General features: G+C 50.2%; 7 protein-coding genes across 7 annotated transcripts; 4 read left to right on the top strand and 3 right to left on the bottom strand.

Moving 5' to 3' along the window:
- Positions 1-240: 240 nt before the first annotated feature.
- On the bottom strand, positions 241-2,520 carry F5B22DRAFT_624559 (uncharacterized protein). Its single transcript, XM_047976132.1, has 6 exons — positions 1,848-2,520; positions 1,547-1,780; positions 1,216-1,430; positions 870-1,061; positions 568-758; positions 241-505 (listed from the first exon to the last, which is right to left on the bottom strand). Exons 1-6 carry the CDS (start codon positions 2,034-2,036, stop codon positions 465-467), a joined length of 1,062 nt encoding a protein of 353 aa, XP_047826583.1. The 5' UTR covers positions 2,037-2,520; the 3' UTR covers positions 241-464.
- Positions 2,521-2,712: 192 nt separating this feature from the next.
- On the top strand, positions 2,713-3,143 carry F5B22DRAFT_639338 (NADH-ubiquinone oxidoreductase B18 subunit-domain-containing protein; the record flags this gene model as incomplete). The annotated part of the gene is made up of 3 exons (XM_047977704.1): positions 2,713-2,749; positions 2,827-2,951; positions 3,039-3,143. The coding sequence occupies 3 exons, from the start codon at positions 2,713-2,715 to the stop codon at positions 3,141-3,143; spliced, it is 267 nt and encodes an 88-aa protein (XP_047826582.1).
- Positions 3,144-4,000: 857 nt separating this feature from the next.
- F5B22DRAFT_650903 (uncharacterized protein) lies at positions 4,001-8,963 on the bottom strand (the record flags this gene model as incomplete). The annotated part of the gene is made up of 5 exons (XM_047979384.1): positions 4,001-5,353; positions 5,485-5,816; positions 5,956-7,671; positions 7,740-8,629; positions 8,701-8,963. The coding sequence occupies 5 exons, from the start codon at positions 8,961-8,963 to the stop codon at positions 4,001-4,003; spliced, it is 4,554 nt and encodes a 1,517-aa protein (XP_047826581.1).
- Positions 8,964-10,513: 1,550 nt separating this feature from the next.
- F5B22DRAFT_650902 (uncharacterized protein) lies at positions 10,514-11,748 on the bottom strand (the record flags this gene model as incomplete). Its single annotated transcript, XM_047979383.1, has 2 exons — positions 10,514-11,052; positions 11,082-11,748. 2 exons carry the CDS (start codon positions 11,746-11,748, stop codon positions 10,514-10,516), a joined length of 1,206 nt encoding a protein of 401 aa, XP_047826580.1.
- Positions 11,749-12,069: 321 nt separating this feature from the next.
- On the top strand, positions 12,070-12,794 carry F5B22DRAFT_650901 (uncharacterized protein; the record flags this gene model as incomplete). Its single annotated transcript, XM_047979382.1, has 3 exons — positions 12,070-12,114; positions 12,201-12,629; positions 12,690-12,794. 3 exons carry the CDS (start codon positions 12,070-12,072, stop codon positions 12,792-12,794), a joined length of 579 nt encoding a protein of 192 aa, XP_047826579.1.
- A 788-nt stretch (positions 12,795-13,582) lies between these two features.
- F5B22DRAFT_650900 (uncharacterized protein) lies at positions 13,583-14,129 on the top strand (the record flags this gene model as incomplete). The annotated part of the gene is made up of 2 exons (XM_047979381.1): positions 13,583-13,647; positions 13,730-14,129. The coding sequence occupies 2 exons, from the start codon at positions 13,583-13,585 to the stop codon at positions 14,127-14,129; spliced, it is 465 nt and encodes a 154-aa protein (XP_047826578.1).
- Positions 14,130-14,646: 517 nt separating this feature from the next.
- Positions 14,647-19,459, top strand: F5B22DRAFT_624548 (uncharacterized protein). Its single transcript, XM_047976131.1, has 3 exons — positions 14,647-15,297; positions 15,458-18,528; positions 18,603-19,459. Exons 1-3 carry the CDS (start codon positions 14,941-14,943, stop codon positions 19,132-19,134), a joined length of 3,960 nt encoding a protein of 1,319 aa, XP_047826577.1. The 5' UTR covers positions 14,647-14,940; the 3' UTR covers positions 19,135-19,459.
- Positions 19,460-19,470: the final 11 nt, after the last annotated feature.

The raw sequence follows: 19,470 nt of genomic DNA, 5'->3' as shown, positions 1-19,470 counted from the left end.
GACACAACACCAGAAGTTCTTGCCAACATCGTTGTCACCTACATCGCACTACGTGTCCAAACTAAAAGATATATTGACAATGAAGCGGCCGAAAACGCTGAACACCAGTCGCGCAACCAGTAAGTTGAACAAAGACCCTGCGGTCATGATTCTACAAGACCAAGCAACTGTCGGTATATTCTACTCACAGTGTTTGTCAAACTCCTCTGCTATTTTAATCAAGTATAAGAGCTTAGGTACGGAATATAAAAAGACAAAGACTGGTTTTAAGCATTTTAAGAAGTTGGAACGCTCTAAATGGTCATCAAAGCATGCACTAAAGTAAAGTATACATCAGGGTGCACTGTTTACTTCCGCAGCTCAAAAGGCATAATTTTTATTGTTAAAACTGGACAGTTGTAAACTTATTAGATTAACATTTTCTTATGGTGGGGTGCATACCCAGGGTAAATATAATGCAACTATTACTGGGTCACTGGCATACCACCAGGTAGAGCGGGAATCCCTACAACTCTGTTATTAGCTATAAATCATCGTACCCAAGTCAACGGCCAGAAGTCTACTCACACCCATCCAAGCCTACATCCTCGTCGACGACAGATTTTTTCGTACACGCCATGGCGTCTTTATATGATTGAGACTTCAGCGCGCTACACTTCTCGTTGATGCAGTCACGTCCTGATAGGGCATCCATGCCACGTTGAAGGGCATCGCTTTTCCACCCGAACAGGTAATCGCCATGCTGGCCGTGGCCTAGTCTATTGACTCAATCATTAATACGTATCATAAGATCGAATTTCTAGTTTTGAAAAGACGATGAAGGAGTGTGAGAAAGTTCCGAAGGGGCAGGAAATAGATCGTATAACTACCTGTCACCAAAACTATACACGAACGGCTGTGAGCCTGCTGAGAAGTACTTGGGGTCGTTGAACTGGCTTGTGTTCCAGTAGATCTCGTACATGACTCCGGGAACTCTGACGGGGTGGGTGCTAGGGCAGGAGGCACCAGCGAGGCAGTTACCTCCACTACAGATTCCTGGAGAGTACGCCATGTGCGACTTGCTATTGGAACACTGGAGTCAATAATGGGGAGTTACAGTCAAGGATGCCCAGGGCTTTGAAAGCTCACGGGAATAGCGATGGAAGGTGCCCATTGAGGCCATATGTGCGCCATGGACATCCCGAAAAGGGGGATAAAAGGTCACAGGGGGCTCACTGGTCGGGACTGTCCAGGTTCTTGCCATCCCAGCAAGTCGGGAAGATGATACTCGACCGAATCCCCTGAGGGCATGGCTTTGACGGAAGCTCGGAACTGTCCGTCCTATCGCACGGTTGGAACCCGTTACTAGCGCCTAAGCACCGGTGGCATATACCCGGGTCTTTGCCCGTAGCGGTGCGGAGCGACGGGTCGCCTGCTAGCATTCGGAAACCCTGTCAAGTGATCCATTAATTTATAGTGCAGTGCGCGAGCAACAATATAGCAGCCGCATCGCCTATTTCGCTATATGTATAAGAGAGAGGTCGAATCAGAATGGAGTTGAATTTACAGGTTTGAACGCCGTGACCTTCTGGTTACCGGAAAAGGGGAGCATGTAGTATATCGTAAGGCCACCGTTCTGCTGACAGCAGGTAGGGTTCGGCATCTGCGGCACTCGTTTGAAAGTACCGTTTTCTGGCGATTTAAAGTACAAATTAGCAGTCCAGTAGTTGCTAAAGTCCTCAGCGTACGAGCATGTAGTGCAAGTAGATGCCGCGGCGGGATCAAGCCGCGCAGGATCCATCTGTTGAGAACGCAAATCATTAGATCACACATCGGAGAGGCTAGGAAACAAAGTCCACACTATTTACCGTCGCGTTAAACGAGTTGCCTCCCACGACCTGGTGAGTGTGAGGGGATGGCACCATCCCGGGAGAGACGAGAGGGTCAATTCGTTCGATAACGAGCTGCGAACAGACAAATCGGAGGAGACGCCCCTGGGCATAGGCGTGCTGCGCAAAGAGCACTGTAATAGCAGTAGTAAACGTAATCCATAGCATGATGAACCCTGAAGGTTTAGCAAAGGTTTAAAGCTGAAGTGAATAATCTCTACACTATTTACACTTTACTTTTTGTTATAAGAGTTGTAGGGCGCATCTTATATGCGAATATACTTTGCCCGGGGGCATGAACTGCCGCGATACTCTCTAAGCATTATATCTACTTCTGGACGACAGAATGACCAATCATCAAGCGGCCGTTTTAACCATAAGCCAAACAACCTGCTACTTCACAGTACCTGTAGTTAATAGGCTGAATCGACCAAGATAAGCTGCTCCCTTATTCGTCCGGTTTATTCTAACATGGAATTCTCTCATTCAATTCTCGCCACCTGCTTGTCAGCTCAGTCTCGTTTTCCCCATCGCTACTCTGACCGAGTAGCGCGGCCATCTTGGTTCAGCCACAATTAATTGATGGATCAGCACGACCTTGTGGCTAGGGATGTAGTTCAATGTGGCCTGAGCCACACTAGCTTCAGCCAATCATACGCCAGGTATCAGCTACCTAGCCTTGCCTATAGGTAGCTGCATCCAATCCCTGGGCGTATGGCCTGCGAGTTCCAATCGTTCAATTAAGCGATCACTACAACCGCACCTCCATCGTCATCTTCCCTCCCGCCGTTACTCGTCAAGCATCGTCGACGTCTGCGTTCAGGTCCTCGTCATATCAGCAGTCATGGGTCTCTTCAGTACGTCGTCCGAAGCGCCAGCCAGTACGTAACACCCCCCCCGCCTCACATCAATCCAACCGCCGAGAGCGAAGCTGACCAATGCAATGCTCTTCTTCAAGAGGCCACCCGCGAGGAGATGCGCGATGCCAAGCTCCCTATAGCCTACCGCGATAGCTGTGCCAACCTCCTGATGCCCCTCAACCGATGCCGCGTCGACACATACTACCTGCCGTGGAAGTGCGAGGTGTGTCTTGCCCGAGCCGAAACATTCCTAAGTGCATTCACTACTTTATCTGCAATCCCTCTAACAAGTCAAATGGGATGTTTATAGGATGAGCGCCACAGTTACGAGAAGTGCCAATACGAAGAGTTCAAGAAGCGCGTGGCCAAAATGGACGAGCTACGGGCCTCCAAGGGCGGCGCGCGGAGTAATTAAATATATGCCCCAATAATTAGTTCAATGCCAATTCAAATGCGTTTTCTCGTGAGCAAAACACTAAGTCGAATCGAATGCTCGATCCCCAGCCGAAAGTGTGACGAAAAGAGAGAGCAAGAACAGGAGAGGACTGGAAATCGTCGTGTTCATGTGTACCAACAAAATCGCTATTTCATTCGAGCGTCGAGGCAAACTTCAAGCCATCGAATCTTGGAACACGGCATGGCAAGAGCTGAAACTGTACATATACCATACCATACCTACATACTGGCGATACTTATAGACGTTCACCATGACTGCTTTTAGTAGCTTTATAATCTCAACTGCAAACTTCGGAAGAGGTATACGATGCGCGATCATACTGAGTGCTTTTTGGTTGGCCAAACATAGCACGGGAGTCAGATGCGAGAAGGCTGAGACGTCAGTCAAAGCGGAATACTCAGGCTTCTGTTGGTAATTCAGATGTGTACTGCGACTTAGGTTGACTTATGCATAGATGAGCATTCAGCGTTATAGCCGAGATTAGACACAGCCGACTGTTCATGAAAAGTACGAGTTGTGAAGCATGCTTATATAGGCACTTATGGAAAGCTAGGTCGATATTTGACGCACTTCTTATTTTCAGGATGAGTAGGGCGAAGACTCTACTTCCCTACTCTAGCAGGCAAGAAACTAGACCAGTCGTGACCACCCTATCCTAGAGCGGACCTAACTTGGGCAAAAAAACCTGAATCTCACTGTGTGAACAACCAAAACAAAATCTGACAACCCGCCTACGCCAACATGTGAAAAGAAGCCGCCGTGAGACTCAAACCTATTACACCTAACCCCAACGCCGTAGTTCTGTCGGGTTTCCACTAAAAAGCCGACCTGTTCCTCGTCTTCTGGCGTTCCACATCTCGATGTTTCTTCACCCATCCGTCGCCTGTGGGCAGACGCTCCGACTCGGGGGAATAAGTCTCGTCGATCTCGTCATCGGCGTAGTGCTCGGTATAAGCCGGCTCCGAATCAGAGGATAGCTCAACAACTTGACTGCCTGGCGGTATGGTGAAGGGTTTCCTACGTGGCGGCGGGGAAATGGCATCTAGAGATCGGTTGTTTCGAAACTGCGTCAGGTTTTCCCTCTTCACTTCGATACTGCTGCTGGCAGCTATTGGTAAAGATCCTTCGTCGAGCTGTGCGTCAAGCTTGCGCATTGCCTCTTCGTAATTTGCATCTCGAGTGATTCGCGATTTGCTTGATTTAGAAATGAGGGGGGAATCCCTTGCCTTCGATGGGCTCTGGGTATTGTGAGAGGTGGGAGCGGTGCACCAGAGTGAGCTAAGTGAAGAAAGGGATCTTGAAGACGGTGATACGAATGGGGATGACTTCTGAACTTCATCTTCAGCTATGTTGTTAGCGGGGTCGGGGGTCGCTGTTCGTCGACTGGGCATGGGGGTCAAGGAACTGCAATCTGGCGAGGGAGTAAATTGGTCATCATCGTAACTCTGCTTATCGACGTCATCGACTACATCGAGTGGATCTGAGACCTGATTGTTAACATCCATGTCATAGTCGGGCTGTCGTCCACTATGAATGCTGCTGGTCGAGGAGGGGACGACTATCTGGTGTTGTACAGAGCTCATGGTTGCAGCGATAATGTCACTCTCAATGTCTTCTTCTCGGTGTGACTGGAATAACACAGGTGCGGGTAGAGGTATGGAGCTCGAAGGGTCGGCTGGCGGCGACTCGCCTAATTCTACACTTGAAGCGGGAATCCAGCTACGAGGGGGCGAATTGCTACTCATCGCCTGACTGGCTGTTTCATGAAGCTGTCGAGAAGGGCTGCTAATCTGAGAGTTGTCAGACATGCTCATGTCAGCTGATTGTTGATTTTGCCCGTCATGGTGGGATGTTGAATTACTTGCGACCTGCGCGTAGCGTTCTACGCTCTCCTCGTTCTGCCTTTCTTCTGATGGCGAACTAGCTGAGTTGCGGATGTCAATAACGTGGGAGCCTACTTCGCTGATGATTTGCATCGGATTCAAGTCAGTTGGGTTCTCCGGGTTTACGATGGGATCTGTGTCCTGATGGTCGGTGACGAGCGACGCCTGCGAGGGTGTAGGCTGATCTTTAGCACTAGCTGTTTCTTCGTCATGTCCAGCATTGGGATCAAACTCGACCGTCCGAGTCAACGGCTGCTGCAATATCCTTGGATCCTTCATATCAGCCTACAAAACGCTGATTAGTAAGGGTTATATTTGAGAGATACGTCGAGACTCGGGGTTTCTGAGCGAACATATTTGGGCACATCATATATCCTTTGTAAATGTCAAGCATAGGTATCCGTGGAAGTACATACCCAGGAAATATCACAGTATCCTTCATCCACACCATCTTCGTAGTCGTCATTTTCCTCGCCTTCTTCATCCAAGTCTGGTGCCTCAAATCGATCATATATTCGCTGGCCCGTTGTGTGATCGTAGCGCTTCTCATTTGCATTCAGATGGCGGTCTCTTTTAGCCAAACAGACCTTTAGTGTCGCTGCATCGTCATCAACCTTGGCCACGATGGCGGCAACCCTAGATAGTTGAGGCTGCCAACCGGTGGCTGAGGAGCATGTCCATTTTAACCAGGCGATCACCATGCCCACCTGCGCCTCTCCAGGTCGCAAACTGGGAAGTACTGAGACATCTGTAGAACAAACAAGTCAATCGCATTGAGCGGGATAGGCACCTAATTTGGAATTTATAGGAAAGAGAGAGAGGTGGAATTGGAGATTATGACGCTCGAACAAGAGCCTCTACCTTTTCCACCCATTAGAGAGGCATACCTTGAGGTACAGAGGGCAAATCGTCTAGATCAGTGGCTTGGCTAGTCCCGTTCACCACATTATTTTCGTGACTGTGAGCTGGGCTCTCGGCATCATCGTAGTTGAGTGTAACATCAAACCCGTCTGTGGTGTTGTTTTCTCCACTATATGACTGATCGTTTTCAGTTCCTAAAAGCTCGGACGAATTGTGTCGTTTCCGCTTCTTGCCAAGTTGGTTGTCTTCATAAAAGTGATCTTGGTTTCGCTGTGCTTGTTTACTTTTGCCTCCACGTTTGCCTCTTTTTGAAGCCAAAGTATACTGTTGCTGCGGATCCCATCTCTGCCGGAATGGAAATGGGGCTGGACTGAGTTCGGTATTGTCCTGGCAGCACTCGACAGCTCGATAATTGATCTTGAGCTTCCAAGCGTCAGGATCTTGCTCCTCATCCATATTTTCAACTTCATCCGCGGCTGGCTGAGATTGAGAGCTGAGGTATCGATTTGCATGCTGCTGAGCATCGGCTCGTAGTCGATCACGCAATTTGTCTTCATCATCTTTGTTCTTTGGATTGCGAAGACCGAGTGCGCCAAAGACTAGACGGCGGCCAGCCCCAAGGTCAATGCGACGTTTCTTTTGAGTTGACTCTGCCTGATCATCAACCGGAGACTTTTCGGTTGGCTCGACGTGGTCCCCGTTTTGATCATGCTGCGAACTGGTTTCTACATCTTTGGCATGTTTTCGGTTTGCACGATCCGCCGCTACCGAACAATGATCAAGTATCGTCTCTCCCGAAGACCCAATCTCGATGCCGCCATTTGCAAGCGCATCTAGTAGCGCCTTGCGCTTGGCCTCAAAAAGTGCGGCTTGGTTATTGATACCAGCCTCAACTTGTCTGGATGAAATGTGCCCTGGGGCGGCAGCTCTAGCATCATCGTTCGAACTCTCCTGCATTTTCCTCTTAGCCAATTTAGCCGCTCTTCGTCGAGCGTTGCGACGTTTGGTACTCTCTTTCCCAGCCCCAGGAGGGACAGGAATAGTTGCCTGGTCTGTTTTCGTTCGATTGGAAGAGGAATCGGGAAGCTGTGGCGCCGTACACGTTGCTTCAATAATTTTTGTTCCCAGTGCCTCAAATTTGGACTGTTCATCACTGGCCTCATCTTCTGACTCCGAGCTTGAATCACTACCTGAGCTCTCGTTATCGGAAGATTCGTCCAAAGAATCAGCTGACGAGTCGTCTGATGAATCACTTGAAGCATCATCAGAGGATTCACTAGAATTAATGGATCCCTCGTCTCTTGTCGTTAGGTTGATGCGATCAATCACCTTGGAAGAGTGCTCTTCAGGAGCACTATCACTATCGCTTTCATCACTTTCACTGGAAGAGGCATCACTAGAAGAATCGTCACTAGAGTCAGAGCTATCATCCAACCCCATATCATCAGAATCGGCTGCATCGGATTCACTCGAAGAATTTTCGTCACGCGAGACTTCTTCATCCTCAGATTCGTCACTACTCGTGCTTGAATCTGAATCTGAGCTGTCCTCACTGCTCGAAGTATCATCCCGCTCTTCCTTGCCAGTTGGTTCGACTGTCGAGGCTTTCAGTGTCGTAGATGTAGCCTCACTGGTTTCAGTAATTAAAGGAGTTTTGCTTTTGTCAAAGGAAGCGGAGATGGCTGCCATGTGTGCCAATCCCTTTCCTGAGGTGATGGTGCCTGGAGGGAAACCAGCATGATCTAAGAAACGCCAGAGTCAGAATTGTCTCAAATATTCAACAGGGAAGACAGTATTTGTGTCGACATACCATACTTCCGCCAAAGGGTATTGTTTGGGTTATCATATTCGTCGTTCTCGGAATCATCAGATGGCGATTGGCCCTGGAACTTCCGTTTCTTCGTTGCGGGTGCAGCACCACTTGGCTGAGTAGCGGTCAAAGTAGTCCCGTTTGACGCCTGCCCTAGGTCGGTGCATGGATTGCGATTCCCTGGCCTCCAGGCAAGAGCAGCTTCTTGTGTCATCTGCGGAGTAAATGGTTCGGATAGAACATTGTATGTTGTTTTGAGGTCACCGTAACAAGCTGCCAGAACATTCTCGCATATATCTATCGGGGCTGTCGGAAATACCGTACGAAGTGCAGTCAGTTTATCGAGAGTGTCGAGGCCTAGCACCTGGGACGGCTGACCCTCTTCTAGCATAGCATTGTCGATAGCAAGCTCCTGAAGTTCTTGGTCGATATCCTGGTCTTGTTCTTCCTCCATATCGCCATATTCATCTTCATCTATGCCTTCTTCTTCTGCTTCTTGATCACCTTCGAAGTCTTCTTCACGTTCTCCACCCGCGATACTTGACCCATCAGTCGAGGTGTTCGACTGGGCATCGTCATTCATAAAGTCAGGATCGTCAGCATCGGAATCTGTATCGTCCATATCTCCGTATAATTCACCATTCGTCAGAAGGAGAGGAGCCTCATTTTCCGCGACGAGATCTCCCGCGTGGTGATTGGCGTCATGCTGAGTATAGGCAAGTCTAGCTCGCTTGAGCGGGGGGATGTAGATATTCGGACGAGTGGTACCGGTCCTGAGACGGGGCCGGCCGAAAGGGATGCCATCGATTAAATGTCTTCCATCGGAGGAAATCTGGTGGCGGCCGCTGATGCGTCGCCGGTGGTGGTCGTCTCGATCCAGGGCCCGAATACTATGATGATCAGTCAGTCCGTCAGTCAGTCAATCGGTCAGGCGTTGAGGATAGTATGTGACGATACTCACAAGACTCGGTCATCGGGCTTCAGCACACTTCGAACTAGTTGGTAGTGCAAGCATTCAAAATCGGTACCGTCGCCGTCGTGTAGTTCGACGACGTAGTCTTCGAGGCCCCAGTGATCGCTCTCCAGCGGCACCTGTTCGTTGAGCTGCTCGAGCAGCTTTGATATGGTGGGATTGCTGTCGGACTGCACATGCCACATGAGGCGGAGCTCTGGAAGTCCGTTGCGACGCACAACAAGCCGCAGGCGCATGTCTTGATCAGCCATGTGGAAGGGTTTGGGGAAAGTTATGTGGAAAGGGCCATTGGCGATAGGTAGGTAGGTAGGAAGGTAGGTATATGATACGCAGGACACGTCGTTGCCAAGGCCCGAAGATATACTATGTCGGTCGGAAGGTTGCTTTTCAAGGGTGGAAAAAGAGAAGTGTAGGTATGAATTGGGCTATTGTTCGTGGGCAACAGAGATTAATGTGAATAGGTAGGTATCGATTGGAGTAAAGGCAATGAGTGAGTGCTACGTTGCCAGCCTGATATGGGATGATAGAACAAAAGTAGAAAGAGAGAGGGGGGGATAGAAGCGGGGAATTGTAGGGAAAGAAGAAAGTTTGGACGAGGAGGGGAAAGTTACGAAACAGCTTTTGGGGGTATCAATGGAACGACTTCAAAAGTCACAGCAAGGAAGTGGGAGATCTGAGAGTTTGTGAGAGGTTAGAGCTGGATGAGAGCATGTGAAGGTCGCGATGAAATGAGCCTTATCGATTTCTACAATTGGGGGTGGGGCGGAGCTGAGCCTGGGCAGGGACAGAGCTAAAGTTAGGCGGGTACCTAGGGTCTGCTAGGGGATTTATAGTGGGACAGTTTAAGGTGCCCACCTGCAGGTCATAACAAGGCCGGGGTGCATACGCGCACATAGTACCTACCCATTAGGTTCTTAAGTGCCTATTTGCCTACCTCTCGCCTGTCTACCTGGCAGCAATAGCAACTTTCCGGATTTCGTTATACTGTATGCGATTGACATCGTAGTAGTATCTCATCGTACTCAGAACTTGGCAAATAAGTGGGTACATTGCACTGCGAGAGCTTGATTATCTCTCAGAAACTACCTAGGTACTAACATTACAGGACATGTGTACATTAGATCAAACTATAACGCAGGGTTCGGAAGGAGATCACCTTGAATATTTTATAGCTACCTAGGTATACAACTTCACTGAAACTCTAGATCGAAAAGGCTGTATGTGGATATGTATACCGGGACACCGGCCAAGAGTGGAGGGCCGAGACCAAACCGGAGGATCGGGCGGCTAGCGGCTGAGGCCGGCGAGGCCGGCTGGTAGGATGCCAAGGAAGACCTACGGTAGGTATGGTTCTGGGTAGCGGAGACATCTGAGGTTGCCATGGAATCTTCCAGAGCAAGCCATGTACTCGGAAAGTAGTTTTAATGCGTGACGAGTTTTTATATTAAAGTAAACTACCGGTATGGTGACCTTATTCACCCAAGTCTGTACTTAATTCCACGGACTAGGCCTTCCCGTCTAGCTCATACTAACCTACACGAGCACCTACGAGACCATCTCTCGATTATGAAGCAGCGCAGTAGTTTCCCGTAAAAAGCTACGACTCTCGTAGATTAATAGGCTAAAAGTAGGGTTAAGAATCTCCGTTTCTGTGACGACGTACAACTGGTTCAACCTAAGTGTAACAGGTTCATTCCATCTGTGTCGAGAAGCGCAACGCAGATACAATGGAATACCTTGAAGACGGTATTGGCAGCATAGCACCCGCCGTTGAAGACTATTCATTAGAGCATATTATGATTTATTTGACAGATTGAAATTGGCGAAGAAGCGGAAAGAAAGTAACAATCGTATCCTCTCCATACAAAGCTGTGCCGATCCCCCGCAGCCTAGCGACGGTCTCTTCGTTCGGCCTCCGTGCAGCGTGCAGAAACACACGCGCACGGGTCATGGGATCGTCACAGGCTAGGTCCTCGCGCTCCACGTACTCGTCCCAAGCGCTCACCTCCCCCGGCGCCTGATACGAGAAGAACCATAACCCGCTGCCGCGCGGCAGGCTCGCCTCTAGGTAGACCCTTCGAAGAGAAGGAGTGCGGGTGAGTCGGTGGGCAACGGCCTCGAGCAGCGGGAGAATTGCCTCGTCTCGTGGCAACCAGCGAAACTCACACCCTGCTACGATATGCCCCTTGTCGTCTTTGGGCATTTCAATCGTCTTGGCGGCGGCGACGGCAGCGGCGTTTTGCTCGTCGCTGTCGTAGTACCCGGGCGGGAGGAGATCTGCAGCATCCGGGGGCAGCGGGACGTCGCTCCCCTTGTCGTAGAACCGGTCCTCGGGCAGACCTTGAAAAACCATTGGCCGGTGAGACTACCCAGGCCAAAGCAAATTTCCATCTCGCGTAGGGATTTCCAGGCGCAAGCATCGTCCGCGTCGAGCGATGCTCCTTGCGTAGCCCAGAACAGTGTCGGGTCGATAGGTCCTTCGTAGTCGAGGCGCTCGATACTGCTCCGGCCCAGCATGGTGCGTGGTGCGCTGCAGACCGTACCGTCGCCGGAACCGAGATCCGGGAGTCTCTCCTTGTGTGGGTACCACTGTGACTTTATGTATATGTACAGGGTCTTGCACGCGGGCGGGGGCCGAAAGCTGGCGACCGCGCTGGCGAACTCGTGCATCTGCCCGCGGCGCAGAGCCGGGAAATGGACCGAGTCTCTATACAGCCAATTGATGCCTTCCAGATTGGGAAACGCAGCCGTCAGTGCGACCAGGCTCCCTGGGTCCAGAGACCTTGGGCCGTAATGCACATAGAAGGTGGTGACACAGGGAACGACAGCGTGAAACGCGTCAGTGAAGCGGATATACGAGTAGCGGTATCGATCATGAAAGAGATCATCCCGCCTCCCCAACCTAACCTGGTAGCGATCGTGGTCGAATTTATCATGCCCACGGTGATAACCGTCCATGGGCGAGTGCATGTTAATGATGAGATTCAGCTTGCGGCCAGCGGACCATTGTGATAACTCTTGCAACAGGGCTGACATGTGATGACTGAAAACATGATTGTTTGTGGCTCTAGGTATCGTCTGCCGTCTCATACTTGGGGCAATCCTCATCACTGTATCGCGGCAAGACATGTCTCAACGGCATACTGCCAGGAATGTGACAATGCAGCTAGAGCAGGCCGAATCCCTTTCCCCTCATGTCGATCAGGGAGATACCCGGCTATCTGGGCCACTAGTTCTGGGGGGAGGCGTTCCATTCCGTGACCCGTTGGGCGATGTGAAGGGATAGAAGTGAAATAAAGTTGGGTGCGTTTTGATAGATTGTAAACACTGTCACCAGCGGACCGTATATATATGCACATGGAGGCACACGTTGTTGCTTGGTACCGGCCATACAGGAATCTGGTAGGTAAATGTTTGTGTTGCATGAACTTACTAGTAATCACATGGTAAAAAAAAGATGCCAGACTTTCTAGGTACATCCTATTTAGGAGTCTCATCATCCTCTCCCTCTTCATCCGGGGCTGAATAATGAGCCGCACTCGACTTTCGACTCGAGCACCCACACAATACCAGTACGTCGCCCTGAGGTTCGTCGCGCACCCCTTGCCATTGCTCCCCAGCAACTTGTTCCAGGTATGCAGCTGTTGTGGAGAGATATTGTTGCGGCCTGCCAGCGTATTGTCTGTGACCTGACATCCGACTACGACTTTGCTCACGTGCCTCGCGACCTAGGCAATACGCAGCTCCGCGTCGACTACAGCAACGAACCGGGGTACTGGGATGAGGTTGCAGCTGCTGCGGTGTTGGACAAGAAGAAACGCAAGCGATCTCTCGCGGATGCTGGCCACAGTAACAATCGCTGGCTAGAGGAAGAGTTCCGAGTTGATGCACAGGCTGACAGTTGGATCGGCGTCAGCGTGATGGCGGGGGCTGATCTCTAAGCCAAGGCTGACGGGTTCTAATGGGCTACCAGAAAGTACCGGTTGCCCGGAACTGTCGAGTTCACTATCTACCCAGGTGGGACGTGTCCAGATCTGTCGACCGAGACTCCGCCGGGCGAGGTCTTTGACGGCTACCAATAATTCAATGAGACCGGGCAGTAGCCGAGCGATTGCTGGAGAAGCGGGCCATAGGTCCATTCTTCCATATTCTTATCGGAAGTCTCACCTATCTGAACTCAGAGACGTCAGGTAAAGGGACGGCGTGCGAGTCCATTCCAGGCTGGGAGAACTTGCAACTGGACGACGCCTTGAAGGGAAAAAATTTTACTCGCGATCCCCGGCAACCAAACTAAATACGACCTACACTAGTTGTTTCAACGTGGTCCCGAAAGCAGCCGCTCTGTAACTTTTTGAAGATCGTACAACTTGAAGGTGCCCCTATATGAGACGAGTTCACCACTGGGCGCCGTAAGCTTCTCGCATTTTGGACAATAATCCCACACTAGTTTTTCTAACGCAATTTTTTTGAACAGAAAGGAACCAACCTCATGGCCTATGACTACAAGGTGCCCGACACATGTAACGACTTTGATTTTGGCGCCGTAGCCACCGTCCGCTCACCCGTAGGTGATATCTATGCAACCGAGCACATCCCGGAGCTGCAAGCGGTTGCCATCTTCCTTGATAAAATGAAAGAAGATTTCGGGAGCTGTAGAAATTTTTTTCTAGGTTCTGGCCAGGCGCTGATCCAAACATCAGTCGAAGCTTCTGCTAGGCCATCAACTAATTATGACGGAACGTGCCCTAGGCCTCGAGATTTGCCATAGACAGCGTGCCCCGGGACCTGATAGACCACATCATGCCCGTCTACTCGAGCATCGACAACGCGCACGTTGACAACTTTATGTTGCCAGAAATTGGGTATCAACATGGCCAAGAAAGGCATGTGGGAGCGCAAGCCCATCAATGCCGATGAGACCATGAATAACTACATGTAATCGAAGCCGAAGCGGGTGGTCAAAAACCTCAAGGACGTCATGACGGCACTCAAGTATATGGAGGACCGACCATAATAGCTGCCTAAAAGCGGAAGGGGAGCGGGTGGCGGCGGAGCTCAAGGAGCTTGATGAGGACGAGATGCCCAGCTGGAACCGTCAGCAGAGGGGCAAGTCGTTGGGGCGGTGGAAGAAGAAGGACCTCGCGGACAAGTGGAACAAGTTGAAGCAGCGGGTTGAGCAGACCGAGGACAAGGCGGTCAAGTACATGGACGACAAACTCAAGAACCTCGAAGACGCGTATGTGACGGAGTACAACGAGAAGCAGGCCAATCTGCCGGGCGAGAGCGAGATGCCCAAGACGCTGTTGACAACAATCAAGAAGCTCGGGGAAGAATGCACAAGGTATAAGCTGATCTCGTGGACGAATCCTTTCTGGATGGTTCATTCTTATCTTGTGTATGTGCATCGTAGCGGATAGCGGGCCTGAATTTGTGTGAGGTTCACGTTGGGATGCGAGATGATTCCTTTAGATGTTTTTTTCGCCTCGTACAGGTAGTCACATGTGTCATTATAGTACTCAATCTCTATTCGTCAAGTATGGCGATACGGTACTATCCATCTGAAAGTACTAAAAGCGATAACGAGCTCAGTGATATTCAGGCACTGCCGGCCATATCTGGCGATTGACAATTCAGCTCGGTACCAAGGTATATAGCATGGGAAAGGAACGTGTTCAACTTTAGTCGTTCGTATTGAATTCTCCTCGTCCATTTACTCAGAAGAATTGTTGATTTGGTGTCATAGTATTCCAAACAGAAGATTAGTACTTGAAGGTGAGCGTTCCAAGGGTTGGAAATGTGCTATCCACTAAGCCTGAGTTGTACTAGCCCCCAGATCACCTGCAGGCTGCAGTGGATTAAATCACTGTCAAAAAGTCCCCGGGCCCCGTCCGCAAAGCCTCCCTTGCCTCTCCTTGAGGGGACAATTCCTTACCTAGGTACCTACCGTAGCTTAGCAGATTTGCGCCACACACCTGGGGCGCACTCAATCTGTCCAAATCTTATCTACCTGCATCTATGTAGTTCTCCCCGATCAACCAAAGCCATCGTCATCCTGTCTCCCTCCCATCTTACTCTACACCTCGTCCTTGATACTCTTCCTTCCAATGTCACGTATCTTTTCTGACTTCCCTATGACCGCCCGCTCGACGTAACGACCGTCTTACCGTCGCACCGTGGCACCGCTGTTCCGACACTCCGCCGCAAGACCCGTCGCACATCGTTTACATCATGGCTCCCCTCGTCGACAACCCTCAGATCAAGAGCGCCGAGCTGTTGTCGCCGCTTCCCCTCTATTTCCACGCCTATGTCTGGCCTTTCGCCGTAATATGGCCCGTCTTCGCCCGCTACTACTACACCCCCGAACTCTACCACAAATACATCTCCGCCTCGGAATGGACTTTTGTCTGGTGTGGCACTATCATAACCCTGCAGTCTCTCGTGTGGTTGAGCACCAATTGGAGCGTCGATCTCAAGGCCACCTTCACTGCAACTAAGGCCAAGAAGCTTGAAGATGCTCAGCTCATAAAGATCATCCCCATCGCCAACGCTGGCTCTGCTGAGATTTGCACCATTTCTCGCGACAAGGTACTGCCAACTTCCACCCTTTCCCATCCATTCCCGCCCCCCATCCTTGATATAGTCTCTTCTTCTTCCATCCATATCTCATTTCTCTGCTCCCGAGACGCAGATACTTCCCCCCATTGAATATTCCTGACTAACCAGCTCGTTGCGCTTGTGTCAATAGATCAATGATAAGACAAATCTGTCCTTTCTCTTTCAAAAGCGCCGCTTTCTCTACGACCCCGTCAAGCAAACCTTCAGCCCTCTGACCTACGAGATCGATGCTGAACCAAAACCCCACATCGGCAAGTTCCAGAGTTGCCGAGGTATCACTACACAGGCAGAACTCTCGAGACTTGAGCAATACTATGGGAGCAATACCTTCGACATTCCCGTCCCCACGTTCACTGAACTTTTCAAAGAACATGCAGTCGCCCCCTTCTTCGTCTTTCAGGTCTTCTGTGTTGGCCTGTGGATGTTAGACGAGTATTGGTATTACTCTCTCTTCACGCTCTTCATGCTCGTCATGTTCGAAAGCACCGTTGTATGGCAACGCCAAAGAACCCTCACCGAGTTCCGTGGCATGAGCATCAAGCCTTACGACATGTGGGTATACAGACTGGGCAAGTGGACTGAGATACAGAGCGACAAGCTGGTGCCTGGGGACCTTGTCTCCGTCAACCGCACAAAAGAAGACAGTGGCGTCGCATGTGATATGCTCCTAGTCGAAGGCACTGCTATTGTCAACGAGGCTATGTTGTCCGGCGAAAGTACCCCGCTACTGAAGGACTCAATTCAACTACGGCCTAGCGATGCACCTATCGACAGTGAGGGGCTGGACAAAAACGCCTTTCTGTGGGGAGGCACCAAGGTTCTGCAGGTAACGCATGGGAATCCCGACGAGGAGAAACCAAAGCTCGCCTCCGGCGTTCCACTTCCACCCGATAACGGTGTCATGGCTGTCATTATGAAGACTGGCTTTGAGACTTCTCAGGGTAGTCTTGTACGTACCATGATCTACTCTACTGAGCGAGTGTCGGCGAACAATAGCGAGGCTCTGCTTTTCATCCTGTTCCTGTTGGTCTTCGCCCTAGCCGCCTCCTGGTATGTGTGGGACGAAGGCGTTAAGAAAGACCGCAAACGATCAAAACTACTTCTCGACTGTATCTTGATAGTAACCAGTGTTGTCCCGCCTGAACTGCCCATGGAGTTGAGTCTTGCCGTCAACACGAGTCTTGCCGCCCTTGCCAAGTATGCAATTTTCTGCACTGAGCCTTTCCGCATTCCCTTCGCTGGCCGTATCGACATCGCTTGCTTCGATAAAACTGGTACTTTAACTGGTGAAGATCTAGTCGTCGAAGGCATTGCCGGCTTAGGACTTGGCCATGATGGTACCAACACGCCGCAAGAAGCCAACGGTGCTCACAGTCATATGACTCCCGTTAAGGAAGCCGGCATGGAAACAACTCTCGTTCTTGCCACCGCTCATGCTCTTGTGAAGCTCGAGGAGGGCGATATCGTAGGTGACCCTATGGAAAAGGCGACATTGACTGCTCTCGGATGGGGTCTTGGCAAGAATGACATTCTTGCTGCAAAGACGGCTGCTGGTGTTCAGACTACGATTGGAACTGTTCAAATCAAACGCCGCTTCCAGTTCTCCTCTGCCTTAAAACGTCAAAGCTCCGTGGCCACGGTCAATGCTGCAGACCCTACAACCGGCCAGAAAATGCGTGGTACCTTTGTCGGTGTTAAGGGAGCACCGGAGACTATTATGAAGATGTTGGTAACTGTCCCGGAAGACTATGAAGAGACATACAAATACTTTACTCGACGAGGTTCTCGTGTCCTTGCGCTCGCCTATAAGCAATTGACTGTTGACAGCGAGTTGGGCTCTGGGAAGATCAACGACCTGAAACGAGAGAAAGTTGAGGCTGAACTGACCTTTGCCGGATTCCTGGTTCTCCAGTGCCCTCTGAAAGACGATGCAAAGAAGGCCGTTCAGATGTTGAACGAGAGTAGCCATCGAGTGGTTATGATTACTGGAGACAACCCACTCACGGCTGTGCATGTCGCACGTGAGGTTGAGATTGTGGACCGAGATGTATTAATACTGGACGCTCCCGAGAAAAATGACGGTGGCCAACGACTTGTCTGGCGTAGTGTTGACGACCAGATCAATATTGAGGTCGATGCATCCAAGCGAATCGACCCTAAGATTCTCGAATCAAAGGATATCTGCGTTACAGGATATGCGCTGGCACAATTCAAGGACAATAGTGCTGCCTGGAAAGCTCTGCTCCGTCACACGTGGGTGTACGCGCGTGTTTCCCCCAAGCAAAAGGAAGAAATCCTTCTTGGCCTGAAAGATATGGGTTACTACACTCTCATGGCTGGAGACGGCACCAATGATGTTGGTGCCTTGAAACAAGCCCATATCGGTGTCGCCTTGCTCAACGGAACGGCAGATGACCTGAACAGGATCGCCGAACACTCACGCAATACCAAGATGAAGGAACTGTATCAGAAACAAGTTGATCTTATGAAGCGTTTTAACCAACCTGCGCCTCCCGTACCCGTTCTGATCGCCCATCTTTACCCACCTGGTCCTTCCAATCCTAACTACCAAAAAGCACTTGAACGAGAGGCGACGAAGAAGGGCATTACGGTCCAGGAATATGCCAAACTGAACGGCAATAGTCTCGAAGGTGTCGATACTGCCGTTACTGTTCAACAGCCCGCTCAGGCCGACACTCATTTGACTAGACAACAGCAATCGATGAACAAGGCAGCAGGATTCGCCGACAAGATGACTAGCGCCATGATGGAGCAAGAGATGGGCGAGGATGAGGCTCCAACACTCAAACTAGGTGATGCCTCTGTTGCTGCACCTTTTACGAGCAAGCTTCGGAACGTTATTGCCATCCCCAACATCATTCGCCAAGGTCGTTGCACACTTGTTGCTACTATACAGATGTACAAAATCCTGGCTCTCAACTGCCTTATCAGTGCCTACAGTTTAAGTGTACTCTACCTGGAAGGTATCAAGTTTGGCGATGGTCAAATCACAATCAGCGGTATGCTCATGAGCGTCTGCTTCTTATCCATCTCTAGGGCCAAGTCTGTTGAGGGATTGTCAAAAGAACGACCACAGCCGAATATCTTCAACTTCTACATCATTGGTTCCATCCTTGGTCAATTCGCTGTCCATATTGTCACCCTCATTTACATTGCTCGCTTCTGTGACCGACTTGAGCCGTAAGTGTCTCCTATATTCATTGATCTGATCTTTGAATCGTGTCCTAGCTTACTAACTCAATCATATGCTATAGACGCTCCGAAATGATTGACCTGGAAGCAGAATTCCAGCCTTCGCTGCTGAACAGCGCCGTCTACCTATTGCAACTCATTCAACAGATCTCGACTTTTGCCGTCAACTACCAGGGCAGACCTTTCCGAGAGGCTCTTTCTGAGAATAAGGGCATGTTCTATGGTATCATTGGCGTGACAGCCATTGCATTTTCTTGCTCAACCGAGTTCATCCCCGAGATCAATGAGCAGATGAAGCTAGTCAAGTTTACCGATGAATTCAAGATGACAATGACGGCTGTCATGATTCTCGACTATGTGGGCTGCTGGGTAATTGAAGTGGTACTCAAGCGGTTATTCAGCGATTACCGTCCACGTGATATTGCTGATAGACGACCTGACCAGCTGCAACGTGAGCAGGCACGTAAAGCAGTCGAGCAAGCGCTGAAAGACGCCGAAGAAGAAAAAAAGCGGCAGGCTCAGGTAGAGGAGTTTGAGAGGAAAGTCGAGGAACGAAAACGGAAAATTCAAGAATGGGCAGGGGGTAACCGGTAAATGTGGCACATAATCACAAGGTATGTCGCTCCTCTAGGGTACGTTTATCTGTGAGCAGGAGCCAATGGTATTGGACTGTAACATAGACGTGTATAATCTAGATTTAGAGTGCCTGCATTTAGATTAGAAAGGATCGGGCTGTCAGCTGTCAACAAAGGTAATGTGCTTCGCCGGGGCATGCGTTGATGTGTCCGGTGAGGTTTGAATATATATAGACGAATGTCACAATTCAAGTCAACACAGGGCGCTTCGCTTTCAGGTTTACAGGATACACACTGAACGACGCTTATCTTGAATAACGAGACTGACCAGGTTGGATTATGTGTCAACTTCGTT

Source organism: Xylaria bambusicola, assembly GCF_022495145.1.
Source record: "Xylaria bambusicola strain CBS 139988 unplaced genomic scaffold F5B22scaffold_59, whole genome shotgun sequence".
Classification (NCBI taxonomy): Eukaryota; Fungi; Ascomycota; class Sordariomycetes; order Xylariales; family Xylariaceae; genus Xylaria; species Xylaria bambusicola.
Note: the sequence above shows the minus strand (reverse complement) of the source record. Positions and strands in the feature narration are given on the sequence as shown.

Excerpts from the sequence above, each read along its gene's own strand:
- F5B22DRAFT_624559 (XM_047976132.1), bottom strand. The coding sequence starts at position 2,036 with ATGCTATGGATTACGTTTACTACTGCTATTACAGTGCTCTTTGCGCAG. Across the intron at positions 1,781-1,847 it reads GCAACTCGTTTAACGCGACG|ATGGATCCTGCGCGGCTTGA; the intron begins GTAAATAGTGTG and ends CGTTCTCAACAG. Across the intron at positions 1,062-1,215 it reads AACCTGGACAGTCCCGACCA|CAAGTCGCACATGGCGTACT; the intron begins GTGAGCCCCCTG and ends GTGTTCCAATAG.
- F5B22DRAFT_624548 (XM_047976131.1), top strand. The coding sequence starts at position 14,941 with ATGGCTCCCCTCGTCGACAACCCTCAGATCAAGAGCGCCGAGCTGTTG. Across the intron at positions 15,298-15,457 it reads GCACCATTTCTCGCGACAAG|ATCAATGATAAGACAAATCT; the intron begins GTACTGCCAACT and ends TTGTGTCAATAG. Across the intron at positions 18,529-18,602 it reads TTCTGTGACCGACTTGAGCC|ACGCTCCGAAATGATTGACC; the intron begins GTAAGTGTCTCC and ends CATATGCTATAG.